Source organism: Poecilia formosa, unplaced genomic scaffold (assembly GCF_000485575.1).
Source record: "Poecilia formosa unplaced genomic scaffold, Poecilia_formosa-5.1.2 Scaffold398, whole genome shotgun sequence".
Taxonomy (NCBI): domain Eukaryota; kingdom Metazoa; phylum Chordata; class Actinopteri; order Cyprinodontiformes; family Poeciliidae; genus Poecilia; species Poecilia formosa.
This window is the reverse complement of record NW_006800337.1, coordinates 395,481-415,210: the sequence shown is the minus strand read 5'-3', so window position 1 is coordinate 415,210 and position 19,730 is coordinate 395,481. Positions and strand designations below refer to the sequence as shown.

The following is a 19,730-nucleotide window of genomic DNA, read 5'->3' as shown; positions in this document are numbered from 1 at the left end:
ATATATATTTGTTAAAACTGTCAACAGCAGGAGAAGATGAGAAAGAAACGCTAAAATCTGACGCCACACCATTTTTCTTTATATTCGTGAGGGAGGAAGTTGCGCTCAGTGTCTTCTTAAAAGGTTGTGTCGTTTCCTTCAGTAATTCTTGGTACAGCACCACCACAGGCAAAGGCCGGGTACAGGTTTTTTAAAGGGTTTGACTCGTGTGAAATCAAACCGCACCTGCTGAAAATGGAGCAAACACTGCAACTTTGGTTCCCAATCCCAACCGAGCCTATACAAAGTTCTGAATTTGGAAACAAAGTAAAAACATGTCAGACAAAAGGAGGGGAACAAAAAGGAACATGTCATTTGATATGTGGTTTTTGGTTCCAGGCAGGGATGTTTTCATGAATTCTCCTCCTCTTGGTTCCTCTCAGATAGGTGTTACCCTGTGATGTGGCTGTCAGTGGTGCTGTGTGATATACAAGCTTCCTCATGTTTTCCCACTCTCAGCTGTGATGCTGGAACTGACTGAAATTCCTTCGTATGGTGACAGTCAACAACAGCGGCCGTCTTTGCTGATGCCGAAGAACCCGTTGGGGATTCCGGCCGGTTGCTATAGGTTACGTCAGGTGGCTGGTGATCGATCGGCGGATGTTGTGGCGATTAGTGGCCACCTGCTGATGGTTGGATGACAACTTCTGGGTCATTATCATCGCTTACACAGAGGAAGCATCAAGCGGTCTTCACTGCATTGAGCGGTGCTCTTTGATGATGCGGTCCTAAAAGGGCAAATTGACTATTTCTTGAAGAGCAAGCCATTTGGAGCCTTTACTAAACACTCCCTTTAGATCATGTTGCTATGGCCAACAAAAGGTTGTATTTTGTCATGTGAACTAGATTTGCCCATCTTGTTTTTCGTTTCATGCTTTTGTGAAACAAGAAATATTAAGTTAGCTTCTGAATGCCTCATAGAACCAGTGTTAAATACTCATGTCTGCTTCTCTAATTGGTGTTGGGGTAATGTGAACATTATTGTATGTGGAGTATAAAAAAAAAAAAAAAACGGTTCCTTGCTGCAGAATGTAATTGCACTGACAGCAAGAGAAAGTCACAGGTAAATGCAAACAATAAGGAGAGTGTCTCAGATTATAATTGGAACATCTCTTTGAGTTTGCAATGTAACAGGGCTTAAAGGTAAATCCAGGAGAGCACAATATTTTCTTAGATCGTTTTTCAAAAGCACCATTAGATTGTCAGGATTTATTTTAACTTCGTTTTTACCCTTCTGATATTACAATTTTGATCCCAGATTCTAACTTTGAGGATAAAAGTGCCTTTTTGAAGTCACATGCTACTTATAAAGTGTTAGAATTTGATAATTTGACAATTAGTTGGGTTGCATGTAGTTAAGGGCCGGTTTCCAGGATTAGTGTATTAAAAACTTGGGCATTCCTGGTAAATATAACCAAAACAAACACACAAGTTGGTTTTTTTTTTTTCTTTTTTTTTTTTTTTTTTTTACCAAAGATAAAAGGGAGATCCTACAACTGCTCAGATCTGATGACACTCCATTCATTTACATTTCATAGAAAAGTAAATTGTCTTTTTCAGAGATATTGTATGTTTCCATCAATAGTTCTTGTTGCAGCGCCACCACAGGCCAGGAAGTGAACAAGTTTTTTAAAGGGTTTGGATCGTATTTGGTTATTACCATTTAAAATTTGACCATTGTTGGAATATCTGCTGTAAATTCACAAGCTTATGTTTTTACATGAGATGGAATGACAAAGCTCCATAGATCTGAGTCTGGAAAAGCCTCAAAATTTGACAAAAACAACGCAGAATCCTTTGTTGGTGCAATTTGCACAGCCTCTTCGTCGGCCATTTTGAATCACGGTCAGACAACTGTTTGAAGTATTTTGTTGCAAGCACTCTACCTGAGGAAGTTTGAGTGGAACTTGGGCTGACCATGTGTCAGCAAGCTCTTATCACTGAAACAAATGAAACATCTATAACAAGTAAAACATGATAAGTGTGTGTGTGTGTGTGTGTGTGCAGCTTTCCCCACAGAGACGCCTTCCGGAGCGGAGCTGCACCTCCTCCTCATTATGTAAAAGGTATTGATGTTCACATTACTGTCAGAGCGCCGAGGTTTAGAAGATAGCTGACCCAGATGCACTCTCATAAAAGTAATCAGCCGGAGTCAATGTATCTTGTCATGACCAAACAGGCAGGTGGCTGATGGATTTATGTAAACGTGAACATAAACGTGTCAGACATAACAGAAAAATAACATAAGAAAACCGCCTGATTGGATTCAGGACATGCTCATGAAACAGATGAGGTCTTCCCTAAGCTAATGCTGTGAATGCTAACAGCTTCGAATTGAGAGAATGACATTAGTCATGACTTATCAGGTAAACAGATTTCCCAACGTAAAGAAAATGTGACTGGATTTAAATCCAATTCAATTCAGTTTATTTATGTAGCGCCAATTCACAGTGAATTTAATCTTGAGGACTTCAGGAAGCTTTTCCAGAAACCAGGAGCCATTATTAGCTCCTTGCATTTCCACTGCCTGTTCAAGGACTGAAACTACTTTAACTACATTTGATTTTAAAGGGAAGTCAATTTATGTAAAATTGACTTCTTTAAGTTTTACGTCAAATGATAAAGTTACCAATCAAAATCATACCTGGAGTGTTCCCTTGATTCTTTCCTGTATGTTTGAGAAATCTTTGAGTCTCCCATGGCAACCAGCTGTGCTTTGCTCCATTGCACTTTTGGTCCAGAAAAATCAGTGAACAAGTGATGATCTGAGAACGTAGCGTTTTTACCCCAAAAGACTGTGTGGCTGAAACATTTTCATCACATAACACTGTGTGTACGTTTTCTATCCAATTTCAGTATTTCTCTCTAAGGATCATGAATACAAACAATGATAATTAATAATAGGAGGTTGAATTATCTGATCTCTTCCTGTTGGAGGAGAATAGCTATTTGTGCAAGTGTTTGATTATTGACCTGGATGAGAGCCACTTCGGCTGATGAGTCAACGAGCAGATGTGTTGGTGTGGTGTGTTTGGGGGGGAAAGGTAATTTATTTATAATGGGGGATTCAGCAGGAAGTAGGCTCTCCGAAGGACCCCTCTAAATATAGCATCAACAAGACGTTAGGATTTGGATTTTTAATGCTCTGGTAGAGAAATAAAGATCTGCCTTTGCATTGGTTCTGTTTGTGTTGTGTATCTTTACACAGTGAATCATCTGTCACTGTTTGGTTCTGTTCTCTCTGTCCTCTATGCTCACACCAACCGACTTCATGCTCTCTTTCACCACATAATTCTACTTTATTGGTCTTCCCATCAGCTTCCTGCCTATTGACGAAAAAACACAATTTTGCAATTGCAGCTTTTCCATTAAATAAGAATTCCAATGAGTCGCACATGAAAATGTCTGTTTATGCAATAAATTATTAAAAATCATGGCAACGACGGCTGCAAACAGCTACGTTAGATATATTTATAATTTAGCCAATCACAGGAGACGTCTGCGTCTTGCTTAGCGACAAGCCCCGCCTACTTCAGAGCGGCTACATGTGCTGCGTTTTGGGGAAATTGTAGTCGGCAATTTTACAGAAGAGCTATGGATTCAAAATGTTCAAATTACCTACAAATCTTTATGAACCATGTAATGCTGAGCGCTCCAAAGCCAGCTGCACATTGCCCAAGAAGGCCAGTGCTAACGGCACATTGTTGCTGTATGCAAACAAGCATAACTCATGTGTTTTGAAAAGTATTTCTGTTGAAGTACTGCGACATGCACACATTTCAATACGGTCGAAACACCACCTCATCCTCAAACTCATACAAAAAACATGTCTTTTCAAAATTAGTGCATTTCCATTTAGCACGTTTATCTAAATTTGTGCAATTTTATTGTTAATGGAAACACAGCTACTGTCTCTAAACCAAACACTACCTTTCCTTCCATGCTTGGTGACACCTGATGCTATTCTCCACCCATTCCACCCTGCTTGGACTGTCTTGCTGCGATTAGTCTTCATTCCTCTCTTTTCCAGTACATACCTCCACCTCTCTAACTTGTCCTCTACGTGTTCCCTGCCCTCACTGCAGATCACCATGTCATCTGCAAACATCGTAGCTCATGGAAACTATTGTCTCCATGGACAGACTTCATCTGTCATCCTGTCAATCAACAAAGCAAACCAGAAAGGGGCTCAGAGTGATTCTTGATGCAGTCCCATTTCCACCTTCAACTCCTCTGTCACTCCTACAGCACACCTCACTGCCATCTCACAGATCTCACACATTTCCTGCTCCACTCTAACATCGTCCTCATCCAGTACTACATCTCCTGTGGCAACCATTAAGCTGTGTGAAACACCTGAGTGAACCTAGCTCCGTCTTTGAGGACGCAACTCCTCCCTTGAGCTGCAGTTTCCAAGTTTCTGAGCTTCTGCTTTACATAGCAGCCCTCTCCTGTGACTCCCCCACTCAGCTCCTTTAGACTAACCAGCAGCAATTAGCAAACACCTGGTGGAACTGCACACCTGCTAATTATAGGAGCTTATTCTCAGTGCAACTCTGGTAAAAATGTTGTTAAAAATGTTGTTAATAGAGGAGCCATGTTGTAGTGACTTCCTGAAGGCGGAGTTTTATAACGAGCAGGAGTTTTTAAAGAGACAGAGGCCCAAATTCAAGGTGTTAAATTACAAAGTCATATTTATAGCAACTGAAGGTAACATAATTAATTGATTACAGTGGCAATACAGCCCCTTAAAGGAAGATTTGAATCAGGTGATTCCTTTTCAGGGAATTTATTAGAGGAAATCTGGGAGGGGCAGGTCCATGCTCAGAAAAGTCTCAGTTTTATTCAATATCAACAATGTGTCAGTAAGATTACAACCGTGGGTCAGTCCATAGCACCACATAATTGTTGTCTTGTCCTATATACATCACTGATGCATTATATATAATCCATAATGTGATATTAATAATTGCTCTGTCTTCTGAATAGATACTCCAAGGATGCACTTCATTATCAATTAAGATTATCTGGACACTGCTTCTGAAAAATATCCGCCGTTAGAACCGTGCTCTCTTTGTACATGCCTGCATGTGTGAGTAAGAACAGATAAGTCGGCATGAGTGGCTTATCTACTGAATGCCCCGTCCTGTCAGGTCTGACCCAGCTGGCTGGATTTATCTAATATAAGAAGAAAGAAAAACACAAGTTCTGGTAAAAAAAAACAAAAAAACATGACTTATAAATAATATTATAAGTCTAGCAGCTAACAAATCAGATATAAAGTTAGTAGTAATAGTTCAAATGTAATTCCTACTTATACATTTATAACTAGGTTTTACATTAATTACAAATTAGCTCGTTCAATAATTATTTGTTGTGCAACAAGACATCAAGTCATCCTTTAAAAATACATTCAATACTCTGTTAGCATAAACCAAAGATGACCTCAGGCATCATAGGCACTTTAATAGCAATGCTATTAGTATTTCAAAAGATGTCCAAAACACCATAAAAATAAATAAGTGGATAAATGGGAGTTAAGCCAAATTATTAAGGACCTTTCAAATATTAACCAAAAAAATCAGTAGTTTCATTACAAAAACAGCCAAATTTTAGAATGGAGTTCTGTTCCTTGAACATGGAAGTGTTAAGGTAGACAACACGGCAACTAAAAACAGATTTTTAGAGGTAAAATTAACAACCAGTGACAAAAAGGATACAAACAACATGAATTTTAAGCAACTTACCGCTGAATTTGATTACTCCACGTCAAGTTTCCATCAGGTTTTGGGATGTAAAAGGCTTGGCCAGTAGCGAGGGTGCAGAAGCCATATCAGGCAGTGGCTTCTGGAGTGATTCATTTTTATAACAGCGCCACCAGTGGCTGGATGACTGAACGGGTTAGACATAGTTTTGGTGAAGTTGGAAAAATGCCTGCATTATTTCTAGTTTATTTTGCCTTACAATACACATTAATACTTGTTTGACGCTGAATTTCTACTGTTATTAAAATATGGGAAACATTAATTAATGCCAATTGCATCATTATTGATGATTTTAAATATTGTTGAAAGTGATTAACATACATAAAATATAAAACCCACTTAAAAACACTACAGAAAATAACAAACATGAACAACTGGGTCAGAATGAAAGAGACTGTAGAATGGAAGGAAAGATGTAAGCTTATGAAAGATTTAAATGAACACATTGCATCAGAAGTTCTCTTAGCGGTAGGATGGAGGACGGAGGAGAGCTTGAAAATGCAAATAACCCTAAATTTGCTGCTTCATACCTCAGGGCAGTTCCAGAAAATGTGTTTCAAGCCCTGCCAGACTCCTACTCAAAATCTGGTATAATGTTGCTGCTGTGTTGCAGGGATGCAGTTTTTAAATTACTCAGCATTCACCCCAGGTTTATTTTTGAGTTTCACTAAAAAGAAAAGCACTGACAGATTGCTGGTTTCTCCAAAAACAAGAAAATGTTTACTGTTACTGCAGATTTACTTTGTATCAATCTTTACACTTAAAATACTAAATGCTGCAATGTAGTAGAAAGAAATAATAAAAAAATAAATACAAAGTATATAAACCTCCTTCCCCCCAAAAAAATCAGCAAAATGGCTCTTTTGTTTTATTCAGGATGGAATTATTCATGCAGTCCAAGTTGTAGGTGCAATTCCAGCTTTCCCTGGGCAAAAAATGTAGCTACAAGTTGCCAATAGATCCATTGTGTGTGTGTGTGTGTGTGTGTGTGTGTGTGTGTGTGTGTGCGTGTGTGTGCGTGTGTGTGTGTGTGTGCGTGTGCATGTGTGTGTGTGTGTGAGTGTGAGTGGTTGGATGTGGCTTTTGAGGCAGGTATCATTAGGAAAGTGCTAAACAGTTTAACTTCAGTCTTGTCATCGTCTGGTTATTTCCTATTAAACTTATTGTCACCTTCCAAAAAATAATGGCCTACGTCATTTCTTGCCAAAAGCGATTTTTCTTTTCAAATATCACATCATGAAAGGAAAAGAATGTCCGACTTTTCTATGGTAAAAGATTCATAGCCTATGCTATGAACAAACTTAAGCATGTGGAGTTAAGACTAAACCCTCTTTCAGATCATCCATTCTACAGGTGATTATTACACCTCACAATCAACTGAAGGGTCAACCCACTGCATTTATGAATGATCTTTGTCTTTGTTTGACTTTGTAATTTAATGCCTTTAAAATTGGGTCTCTGTCTCTTTAAGAAGCTTCTGCTCTTTCTGAAACTCTGCCTTCAGGAAATCATCACAACATGGCTCCTCTATTAACACTATAACAATGTTTTTACCAGTGTTGTGCTTGTATGATGAGCTCAGCTGATGAGCAATTCCACCAGGTGTTAGCTAATTGCTACTGGCTAGTCTGAAGGAGCTGAGTGGGGGAGTTGTGAGGAAGGGCTGCTCTGTGAGATGGAAACTTGGAATATGCAGCTCAGAGGAGGAGCTTTGTCCTCAAAGGCGGTCCTATGTGCACCCAGGCGTTTTCCATAGCTGAATTGTTGTCATGAGAGATGAAAGGATTTCTCAAACCTGCATAAAAGAATCAAATCAACACTCCAGGTATGTTTCTGATGAAGAAATAACATTACAAGTATAACATAATGTAAAGTCAAAAAAGTAAATTTTACATAATACTGCCCCTTTAAACACAAAACAGGTTGGTTTGCTCTGGGAAACACCCATTGTTAAGTACAGTGGAGGATCTGTGATGCTGGAGACCTTTAAGCGTCCAGGGACCCTTGTTAAACTGAATGGCCTTATCACATTGCGCTAAATACAGTACAAGTACAGTACAAGATTAATACATTGCTTTTAGCATATTTTTACCAGGGGTGCCAGAAAATGTTATTTCTTTTCTTTGACACACCACACAGACAACTTCATCAAACCTACATGGTGTCTCCTTGTTTTGAGCGTAACAGAGACAAGCCTCCATTTCTCTATTATCACTCAGTTATAAATGGATCATTATCCTACTGTGGGTCTTAACGCTTTGCTGATCCTGGATCTTTTCCTCCAGAGCCACAACGTTATTGGAACATCTTTGCAAGTGTTGGACAGACTTCCATGAGATTTGCTGCACAGGTTTTGGGTTCCCAGGAGAATGTTTTGTAATCAGCTTGATTACTTGGCTTTTCATCTAACTCCACTTTCATTTACTCCTTCAGTGGATTCTGCCAGAAAACACGAAGCAACACATTGTTTGGTCTAAGCATATGCACCACAACCCAAGGTTTAAAGCTTTAGGTTATAAATGTCATGATGACACCGGTGTCCTCATGGCCACCAGGGGACGCTAGAAGGGCCTCAGAAAGCATGAGAGTAGAAATGAAAAACAAAACTGAAAAATCAAGAAATTGAAACAAACAAAATTCTTAATCAGAACTTTTTAATATTTTGTTTTTCATTATTCATTCATTATTATACAATCTAAGTTAAAATAATGTCCTGAAATGTTATTTTCTTTCTGATTGGCTGACAGTCAATTTTATCAAGCTGCTTTGCTCCTGTAGCTAGCATAGCAAGAGCAAAATGGACACGTTTTTAATAAGGAAAAGAGAAAAAGAATTGTCCTGCTAATAGCTCCTGGCTGACTGAAATCAGAAAGTTTGAGGCAGAATTTCTGCTAAACAAATGTAATGACAATTAGATACTGAAAAAAGTGATGAAAAACATCCTAAACATTAAAGTTTATGTAATATCATTGTCTGTGGGTTTGCAAAAAGGGGTCCACAGCCAGAAACTAAAGGTCTTTGGGGGCCACGGCACAGAAAGGTTTGGGAACCAATGACCTTCCAGATCCCAACTATGTTTTATTTGTAAAAGCAGCAATTGTGTTTCATAGTTTACAAAGCAGCGTTTTTCCCACCATGTTTACCATTATGCTAATAAATACTACTAACTATTGTCACAAATATCATTTGTCTAATATCCTCTAAAAATGGCAAAGAAAAAACAACAACCCTACAGTTATTTCTCCTCCAAACACCCTGATATCTTTGACCTTTAAATGAGACTTCATGCTGAAGTCTTTTTCCGTTTGTTGCTAAATTGGAAAAATTGGTTCTTGAGTGCCTTTGAGATGATTTAGCTGCTTGAACTTATGGCTATTTGTGATTGCAGTCTGACGTTTTCCCCAGAGCAGCTTCTAAATCTTCCCTCTACTTTTCCTGGATAAAGAAACTAATCGTCTGCAGACTAGTTCTGTGTGATACCTCCCCGCTCGGTTAAGATCTCCTCCAGCTAAAACTAATATGCGTGCTAACAACTGCAATTAGCCAGACAAGGACATTTAGGTAAAATGGTGGCGATAAAGATTTCCTTTGGAAAAATGTCCTTTCCTTGTTGCAGAAAAGCTCACTGGGCTTCTAATGGAACAAAATCACCCAGGTATTGATTGCTATGTGAAGATTGCATTTGGGTTCCCCTGGTGTTCGTCCTCAATATCTCTTACCCCATCTGGTTTTATTGAGTTTGGGTTGGTCTTCTGCAACAAGACCTCCTCCGTGCGATATTGCCTCCTCTGTCATCATCACCCGTGTGACAGGCCGGCACTGTTAACGGCGGCCCATATCGGGGGAATCCACAGTGAACGGGACCCCTTGACACGCTCTCTTTCCATGTGATGGATGTGTTGAGGGGGACATGCCGGCCACAGAAGTTTTAGGGCAGTAATTTTGCTTAACGACCTGGTAGAATTCTGTTGTAGGCTGGGGAGGGAGATGAGGGCAAAGAGGGCAAGGACCTCCATTACAGAAGACCTGTGGTCACTGTGCGAGACTGTAAGGCTGACTTCTTTTATCCCCCTGACTCCCTTTGCGGCAGAAAATAGCCAGTAAGACAGACGGAGACAAACAGCCCTGCTACAATCCGTTCAGTGCTGTACCTGCACCGGGGAGAATGCTGGGATTGCAGCACCTCCTGCCTCTTCATCCGTTAATTATCAGCTCCAGTTTCCATTTGTTCTCCCTGTCTGCGCACATCCTGTTGCGTAACAGGGTCACCCACCTTAACCCTTCACCTTCATTAGTCCTTAATCAAGTTTTTCCTCGATTAGATAAGAGGTGAACAGGTGAGTCAAAAGAACGGATGGGATCTTTGAAGATCTTTTGTTTTTGCAAAAGTTCATCAGAGTTGTCGGCAAAGATTAGCAAAGTTAAATTGACGCATGATTCTTATCAGTGTGTAACCTGGAAGGAACAGACAGTTGTACATTGGGAAACCTTCTTAGACCAGTGACCAGTGATGATGTTCTCACAGTTAAACAGGATCTTTTGATACGATACTAGGCAGAACTTTACATACACTCGTCATTGATCTGATTGTGGCCATTTCCTTTCTACACCGTACCATTCTCATCTCCCTTCAGTGCTCCGTCTGGGATTTCTTTCATGGAGGTTGATTTCTTCGTTGTAATTTCAACTGTACCAATCAGTGAGCAGAAGGAGGATTGATGCAGATTTTCTGCACTGCTTTAGAATTTTATTCTGCCTCTACATAGTCGTAGTTTGGCATTGGCAGCGGAGGAAATGAACAAAGCCATTCAGTCCATGTTAGCCACACTCAAAAACTCAGACCAATTAAATTTGGAGCAAGAGACATTTTATTGCTGGCAAAGATGCAAAGATGAAATGTAAAGAACTCCCAAAAGGGTTACTTGCAGTTCACTTTTGGCGAATTTTGTACATCATTTGCGATTGTGTAAAATATAAAGCTTCAACAGAGACCACACCTCCAGCAACTCACTATTTAGTAAAAGCACTATGTCAATGTTACAAAATACAGGAGCTTTATTGGTCTTTGTAAATTGCTGTCAAACGTCAGTCACGCTGTTAGCTTTTAGCATTAGAACACCTAACAAGCAGCATCATTTTGCATTTCCTTTTGTTAGTCTGTCTCATAGAGAAAGTACTTCTGAACAATAACCTTGTTAGCCTGGTCAGCTGTTTTTTTTCTGGATGTACTCACTATGCTAGCAGAGTATAAGGCTGCATTCCCTCCAGCCCTGTTTAGTCCACTTTGTCTGTTTAGTTCATTTGACTGGAATGTCCAGGTCATATGCAGAGCTGTGAATAGATAATGTAACTATGATGAGAACCAAAAAAGCAAACTCTGGTCCACCTACAAGCCTTGGTCTCGGTTTGGATGAAGTGAACTTTGGTTCTTTTCGAATGCATATGTGAAGGCCAAGTGGACTGGAGACCACTCCAAAACAGGTAGTTGACTAAAGTGCAGGGCATTCTGGGTAAATACAACCAAAACAAACCTGTGAGCGTTGTGGTAGCAGTAGAAATGGCTTTTGGTCTTTTTACCGAAGACAAAAGAGAAATCCTAAAAATCAAATTTCTATTTACGTTTAATGCAGAAGGAAGTTGTGCTCAGGTTTTTGTGTCTTTTCTTTCAGTGCTTCTTGTTGCAGCGCCACCACAGGCAAGGAGGTGAACAAGTTTTCCAAATGGTTTGGTTCATTTGGCAGAGTGCAGTGTGAAAGCAAACCACAGCAGCTAAAAATGTAACAGATGTCACCATTTTGGTCCCTTACACCCTCAGGGGGTATACATAAATTTAAACTTAACATTTTGGGCAAAACCTTTATGCGGAATAGTTTTTGAAAGATCAAAGCCTCTTTTAGCGGATAATAAAAAATAAAAAAAATTTAAAGGCACGTGGAGCCTTTGTTTACAGAGCGAGCCAAGGTCGTGGCTTCTGGACCCACCGGTGGGTCCGTCGGGTTCTAGGGGTTAAACTTCCCGCACCAGCTTGTTGTTTTGGTCTGGTTAGGCTGAGTGTCTCTGCTACGGCAGCAGCTTGAAGAAATGCTACAATTTGGGCAAATAAGAATGGGTCTATTTTTATTGATTTTCATGCTTTGTCTTTTAATCATTTTTAGTGTCAGTTATATAAAAACAATCACTTTGAACACTTTAGTTCCAATACTGTCTGGTCAATCAATCCTATTCCTCAGATTTATTTTTCTCCAAGCACACCCGTCATGATCAGAGTGAAACTGCACCATTCTGATAAGACCCAAGATTTAAGCTGACTGAAGTAAATATCTGTGCACAAATAAAATATTTCTATTCACAGTGCATTAACACAAAGCATCCCTAGTTGCCATAGCAACTCAGATTCACTCCAACACACAGAATCCCTTAAATACAAAGGAACAGTGGATATTTTATTCACTCAGCAGCCTTGAAGGTACCACTGAAGGAAAGCAAAGTTAGTCAGGGTTCCTGACATCTGAATGTGTTAATGTTGTCATCAGAGATGCAGTGTGCTCATTGTTACATGGTAATTCCTGGCTTTAAAAAAAAACAACCTCATCTTTATGCAGCATAAACAAGTGTGTTGTGTGCAGAAGCGATTTTGAGTCAGACTGGTGAAGTTTTTTACTGCAGCTGCCAAAAACAAGATGACATCACTGGGAGAGTACAGCCAGGCTGCTCTCATTGCTGACTGTGTACTCGCCGTTGCTCTGCGGAGTGTGTGTGCGCAGATCAGAGAACAAGATCAAAAGAAAGTATGGGTTTCCACTGCGGAGACGGAGTCGTGTTCGGTCGTAAAATCGCAGAAAAATTGTGTTGCTTTGTGTAAGGAACATCATGGTGACTGGGTTTAGTTTTGTTAACGCAGTAATTATAAAAGGCAGAAAACAACATCTGTTGCCCTGTGTCACATCCACTTTCCTCGTCATCCATAACAAATGTGATGTTTATATTAGTGTGTCGGAGTTCACCGTATGATTGTTCAGTTCCTTCCAACCTCACACTTAACTCTCTACGTGGCGTCCACACTTTGCAGACGTTCTTGGTTTATATCTGTTACCATGGCTTATGCTGTTTGTTTGTATTTTATTTGGATGGGCCGTACTGAAATGAAACTTTCTCATGCTTCTGTTCAATAACAGTAAAGGTATTCTGATTAATTCATTCTGACGTACCCAGCAAGAGTGAACATGAGGCGCATGTGCAGAGACTTCCTGGATGAAAACTTGCTGCAGAGCATCTTGACCTGAGACTAGAGCCGGACAATGACTCAAAGCACATAGCCAAGATCTCTAAAGCTTTAGAAGCTTTAGAGATCGAAAGCTTCTGTGAATGTCAGCCAGAGTCCAGCCTAGAATTTGATTAAACATCTCTGGAGAGATCTGAACATGGTTGACAGATGTCTCCATCCAACCTGATGGAGCTGGATAAGAACTACAGAGAGGAATGAACCAAACATTCAGAAAGGCTTGAGGTTGTAAAAGCTCCCTAAGGTGACTCAACAAAGTATTAAGCAAAGGTTGTGAATACTTTCCAGATGCACTGGAAGTGACACAGCCTAATTTGTTGGATATTCAACAGCGACGGCAGAAGTCTCTGTTGGTAATGTTTCTAACCAGGGACTCGTCTCCAGATGGGCTGCTTGTTGTTATCCACCTCCACCTGCCTGAAATCAATCACCGTAATGAATTCTAGATCCTTTTCAATCATGTCTACAAAATGACATCCTTCTTTACATCCTGTTGGATAATCTGAGTAGGAAGACGCATGTGGAGGCCCCTGGTGTTCTTCCCTCTCTTCCTTCCCTCTAAACCAAGTGACACTAACTAATTGACTTGCAGGACAGCTTAATAAAACTAAAAGCAGGAAGCGTCATCTAGCTGACTCATTACATAGGCTTAATCCTTTATAGTTAATTAGCTTTTTTTCCCCTCTGTGTCAAACAAGGGGAATTTAGAACGTCGTCAAGGGTAGTGACTCCGTCGGCCTGCTAGCGTCGCGCAGGCACATCCTTAGGCCGATGACTGGGGTGTTCCAAATGTGGCGGCGTTCACCGCTCTGAAACATTCATGTGGCCCGGGAACATGGAGTTGATCGTGCATTCACTGTTTCCTGCCGGAGCACATTTACTCCCAGCCATGCGGCTCGTGCATTTTTCAACGGCGGCACGGCGTGTGGGTGAATGGGTGTTCCAGCGTGGGTGGTTTTGCACTATGCCTTTGTACGCTGTGTTTCTCTGTCTGTATTTTTGACTCGTGAAAAGGCCCACAGATTGGATTCCAGTGAATGGACCTGAAGAAGACGGATTTGGATCCCGTTGCGTAATAACCCCCAAGTACAATTACACCTCACGTATAAGGAGAGGAGAGAAGGCGGTGGAAGGGAACGGTGCTAAGACGCTTACAAAGCGGGTAAAACAAATGTATGATTTATTTAAAGGTGCAGCAAAGGTTTTCTGCTGATTTGCATGCCATAAGGGTCTACAAAAAATAGTTAGCAATGACAGCAAGTGGGGGAGTTGGAGGGAACTAGATGGAGGAGAAGAGATTAGCTGTATACACACAAAAAACACACACACCTTGGGCAATTTAGATAGTGGACTGTGGGAGGATTCAGAGTACCCAGAGAAATCCCACGCTTGCACAGAGAGAACATCCAAATTCACACAAATCTTGGAGACAGTTCCCAAGATCCATGTGAGAAAGATGCAGAATCCTGTTGGAAAATATTTGATCCACTTAGCAATGTGCCAAAAGCAATATTTGTCATTTGAATCGCACTGGCTGTCCTTAATTAAACATATGTTTTCTTGACAGTTATTTTTAATGAAATACCAACTTTTTTCTTTGAGAAGCTGTTGGCTGTTTATAGAAAAGTGGAACTCATTTTGACTCATCAATATTTATTACGGGTGCGCGATAGTGGGAATTTTTATATTGATCTAATACTAAGTAAATGCTGTAGTGTGAAAGCGAGCCACACCAACTGAAAGTGTTTGAGTTTTGGTTTCCAGTGGAACTGAATATACCAGTGTGAAAACAACCTTAAACTTCCAGCACCAGCTTGTTGTTTTGGTTTGGTTAGGCTGCGTGTCTCTTCTATGGCAGCAGCTTGAAGAAATGCAACAATTTGGGAAATAAAAATGGGTCCGTATTTGTTGATTTTCATGCAAATCCCTCAGATTGTTTTTCTCAAAACACAAGCATCATGATCAGAGTGGAACTGCACCATTCTGATGGTAAGATCCAAGATTTAAGCTGACTGAAGTAAATATATGTGCACAAATAAAATGTTTCTATTCACAGTGCATTAACACAGAGCATCCCCAGTTGCCATAGAAGACTTCCCCTGGGCAGCAGTGGCTATGTAGTAGCTTCCCACCATTACTTGTGAATGTGTGCGTGAATGGCTGGATGACTGAATGTGGCGCCTTTGGCTTCTATGGATTTGATGAATTGCTGTAAAAATACACTCCATTTTTTTATATACATGGATATATTACAATCTGAGTTTTTGAAAAGTTGTCCTTTTGGAATGGACTTTTAAAATTCTCGGTCTTTGTGTCCACAGGAGTTGCAAACAAAGCAGGGAATCTCAGTTTTGCAAAGTATCCTTGTTATCATGGAAAGGATGGAAAAAAGTACAAAGTTATTATCATAGTTTTACTAATCCAATACCCATGTAGAGATGAAGCGATGTGGATTGGTGGGTCAGATAGGTGACCTACCAATCCACATATATGACCCATATTTTCTGAGTGGTTTGACTCATATGACCACATCAAATACTGTAAATCTGCTACTTCTACGTTCATATCCTGACATTCCTCTTTCCTTTCCTCTGCAGGTCATGGAACCAAAGGGGTGTTTGAACTTCTGGCAGGCTGGAGGAGAACAAGGGAAAACCTTCCCTTCAAGGAGCGCGTGGCTGACGCCTTCGCCGACGTGATGGTGTGCTACACCATGACCAGCTCGCTCTACATCATCACCTTCGGCATGGGAGCCAGCCCTTTCACCAACATCGAGTCGGTGAAAATCTTCTGCCAGAGCATGTGCGTGGCCATCCTGGTCAACTACTTCTACGTTTTCTCTTTTTATGGCTCCTGCCTGGTGTTCGCCGGACAGCTTGAGCAGAACCGCTACCACAGCGTTTTCTGTTGCAAGATCCCCTCAGCAGAATACTTGGACCGCCAGCCGACATGGTTTAAAACCATGATGAGCGACGGCCATGACCTGTCCACCCACCACGACAGTGTGCCGTACCAAAATCACTTCATCCAGCACTTCCTGCGCGAGCATTACACCGAGTGGATTACCAACACCTACGTCAAGCCTTTTGTGGTCATCCTTTATCTCATCTATGCTTCTTTTTCATTCATGGGATGTTTACAAATCAGTGATGGATCGAACATAGTGAACCTGCTGGCCAGTAACTCGCCAAGCGTTTCGTACGCTGTGACCCAGCAGAAGTACTTCAGTAACTACAGTCCTGTGATTGGGTTTTACATCTACGAGCCCATCGAGTACTGGAACTCCACTGTGCAGGAGCACCTGAAGACTCTCAGTCATGGCTTCAACAAGATCTCTTGGATGGACAACTTTTTCCACTACCTTCGGGTGGTGAACATCAGCGCGTCGACCAAGAGTGACTTCATCAATATTCTGAAGGGTTCTTTCCTGCGCAGCCCGGAGTACCAGCACTTTACAGAGGACATCATCTTCTCGAAAAACCGCAACACAGACGAGTACGACATCATTGCCTCGCGCATGTATTTGGTAGCGCGGACCACGGAGAAGAAGAGAGAGGAGGTGGTGGAGCTCTTGGAGAAGCTTCGCCCCTTGATGCTGATCAACAGCATCAAGTTCATTGCCTTCAATCCCACGTTTGTTTTCATGGACCGCTACAGTTCCTCCGTCATCTCGCCCATCCTGACCTCAGGCTTCAGCGTGCTCACCATCCTCATCCTCACGTTCTTCCTGGTCATCAACCCGTTGGGAAACTTCTGGCTCGTTCTCACGGTTACGTCCGTGGAGTTGGGCGTCTTGGGTTTGATGACCCTCTGGAACGTCGGCATGGACAGCATCTCAATCCTGTGCCTTATTTATACTCTCAACTTCGCTATGGATCACTGTGCACCACACCTGTACACTTTTGTGTTGGCCACTGAGCACACGAGGACGCAGTGCATCAAGTTGGCACTGGAGGAGCACGGGGCAGCCATCCTGCAGAACACGTCCTGCTTCGTGATCGGGATCATGCCTCTAGTGTTTGTGCCTTCCAATTTGACCTACACGCTGTTCAAGTGCTCCCTGCTCACGGCGGGCTGCACTTTGCTGCACTGTTTCGTCATCCTGCCCGTCTTCCTGACTTTCTTTCCACCGTCCAAAAAGAGGCACAAGAAGAAAAAGCGGGCGAAGCGGAAAGAGCGGGAGAGGGAACGCGAGCGGGAGAGGGAACGGGAGGAGATAGAGTGCATCGAAGTCAGGGAAAATCCTGATCATGTGACAAACGTTTGAGCAGTTACTAACGTCAGTGATCAGAAACCATGGCTTACTGGTGGACTCTCAGATGCTGAGGCATCTCTTACGATGTAGGGGAGTATATGGTGTCCGCCAAGGAGTGGTTGCTCCCTAACAACAGCAGCTAAGTTGACCGGGTTCTAGTGCAGCCCCAACTGGTTGATCATTCAGTCCTCGGTCCGGACAGTGTGTCATTAGCACAAACTGGTTACTTAAGCTTTCCCCAACTCCTAGAAATACAAAACAATTTAGTTACCAAAACTTGCCTGCTAAATCTTTAAAGAAATCTGCAGAAATACAGTAATATGTGGGTTTTGATGTTACCAGTTGTGTGTTCATCTCCTGCAGTCATCTCTCAATAAACAGATGAGGGTCATCAAAGTTCCTTAAGGGGCAGACACTGAGACGCGTCAGTAAGAGTGACACGTGAGCAGATAAAACAGACAAAGACGACTCTGCACGCACCTTACTTTAACCCCCTCAGTATCAGCAAAAGGAGACAAAACCAAATCATGTGCAGAGAGAAAAATACAGTAGGCCGAAAGCCCACTGCATCCTTTTCTGTAGCATCAAAAATAGCTCAGCAACAGCTGAACCTGGCAGATGGCTTACACTGTGTCCGTTACGAAGAACTATCTTCCACATTAAATTGCGAGGATAGAATTGTCAAGGTTCAGCAAAAGTAGAGGGAGAAAATTCAGTTTGTTCCAGAGTTTGTAGAAATTCTTAGGCAGGGGCCAGAAAATGCTGCAGTGAGCTGCAGAGGGCGAGAGCCGGTGGGAAGGGACTGTTGTGCAGCAGCATTTCAAAGGCAATAAGCCTAACAGCAGAACTCCAGTGTTGTGCATTGAAAACGTTAAAACCAAAATGTCGGCTTATTACGTTGAGCTCTTCAGCGGATCAATCGCAGCAGAAACTCTCAGTTACGGTGCAGTTGGTGATTGTCAGGTTCGAACGCCGTTCAGTTCCTATTAATGGTGCCAAATAGTGTACAGAAGCTTTTGTTCTCTAGTTTTTTGTTGTTTTTTTTTTATTTAAAAATAAAATCTCAGTAAGTTTTAATATTCATAAGAAAAGTAATGACCATGAATTGAAACCCCTTCATCCCAAAACTGACTGCTGTTGATTGAAAGTGATGATGATGCAGGTTTTACAATAAAAATAAAAATGAGGCGAGTAAATAACACTTCATATTGTTTCATATTGTGAGGGAAAAAATTACCTTGGAGAAAAATCCCAACAAAATGCACATTGTAATTTTTAATTGTTTAGCAGGTTGTTCCTTCCAGATGAAGTTTTTTTTTCTGAAAGCTGTGGATTTTATGAATACAAATTTAATTTCTGGGATTTTTCTTTAACTTTTAGATCTAAACTCCTTTAACCATTTACACTGACAAAACAGCCAAAGTTACAAATTATTGAGTTACTTTTATACTTTTGACCAGGTTATATTGATGCACGCTATGTTTAAAAGTCTAAACAGAAAAACAAAGAGAAAGCAAGAAAGCTGGCTAGTACTTGGCTTGGGCCAGTATTGGTACGATAACATCGAGTAAATATAATAGGGATTCAAGTTATAATGATGCTAATACGCAAATTTTAAACAAAAATCAATTAACATAAACTGATTGAATTAATTTAAAATAATAAATACTTGAACTATTCCTACTTCTGCTAATATACCATAGTGAATATTACACCCATGACAATACAGTTATTATTTTAGTCAGTAACATAGAATATGCTCCTGCTGAACTTATTAGTAGTATAGATTTATTGTGTAGACTGAGTGATGGCCGGTGCCTCTGTCTTGTTTTTCACTACTGAAAAGGTTTAAAAACAAGCAAACAAAACAAGGCCTGGATTTGTTAGGAAACAATAGTAACAGCTGATGGTACAGTTACATCAGACAAAAGCACCAGAGTTCAGATACTATTATCAATGTAAGAAAAATAATTTAAAACATCCAACAAAAGTTGAAGGAAAGCGATTGATTTATTTTTTATGAATGGACCTCACAGAAAGCAGTTACTTTACTGTTGGGGGATTTGTTTTACTTCATAAATACTAACAAAACGTAGCCTGTTGCTAACATTTGTTTCAAAATTATTCCAAACGTCTCCCCCGACACTTCCACCCCCAAAAAAGTGGTTGTTGATCCCTTCTTTTGAAAACAATGTGCCTGACCTGTTTCAGAAGCAGTCGGCTTAGCCTGGTCTCTAAACATTAAGAGAAGTTTGGTTCTTCTGGCACGCAGGATGGAGCAGGAAGCCCTACTCTAAACCCCAATTGAATAAAAGAAAACTTCTAGTTCTATGACACTGTAATTAGCTCCTCTTTTAACAAAATGTCAACTGTGGAAACGTGACAGAAC

The 19,730-nt window shown here is 40.9% G+C and overlaps 1 protein-coding gene across 1 annotated transcript in view; it reads left to right on the top strand.

The window, feature by feature from the left end:
• Window positions 1-19,466, top strand: part of ptchd4 (patched domain containing 4) — a 36,959-nt gene extending 17,493 nt beyond the window's left edge. The window contains exon 3 of the mRNA XM_007576141.2: window positions 15,684-19,466. Within this exon, the coding sequence (XP_007576203.1) occupies window positions 15,684-17,353 (1,670 nt within the window). The 3' untranslated portion in view covers window positions 17,354-19,466. The remainder of the gene's footprint in view (window positions 1-15,683) is intronic.
• Window positions 19,467-19,730: the final 264 nt, after the last annotated feature.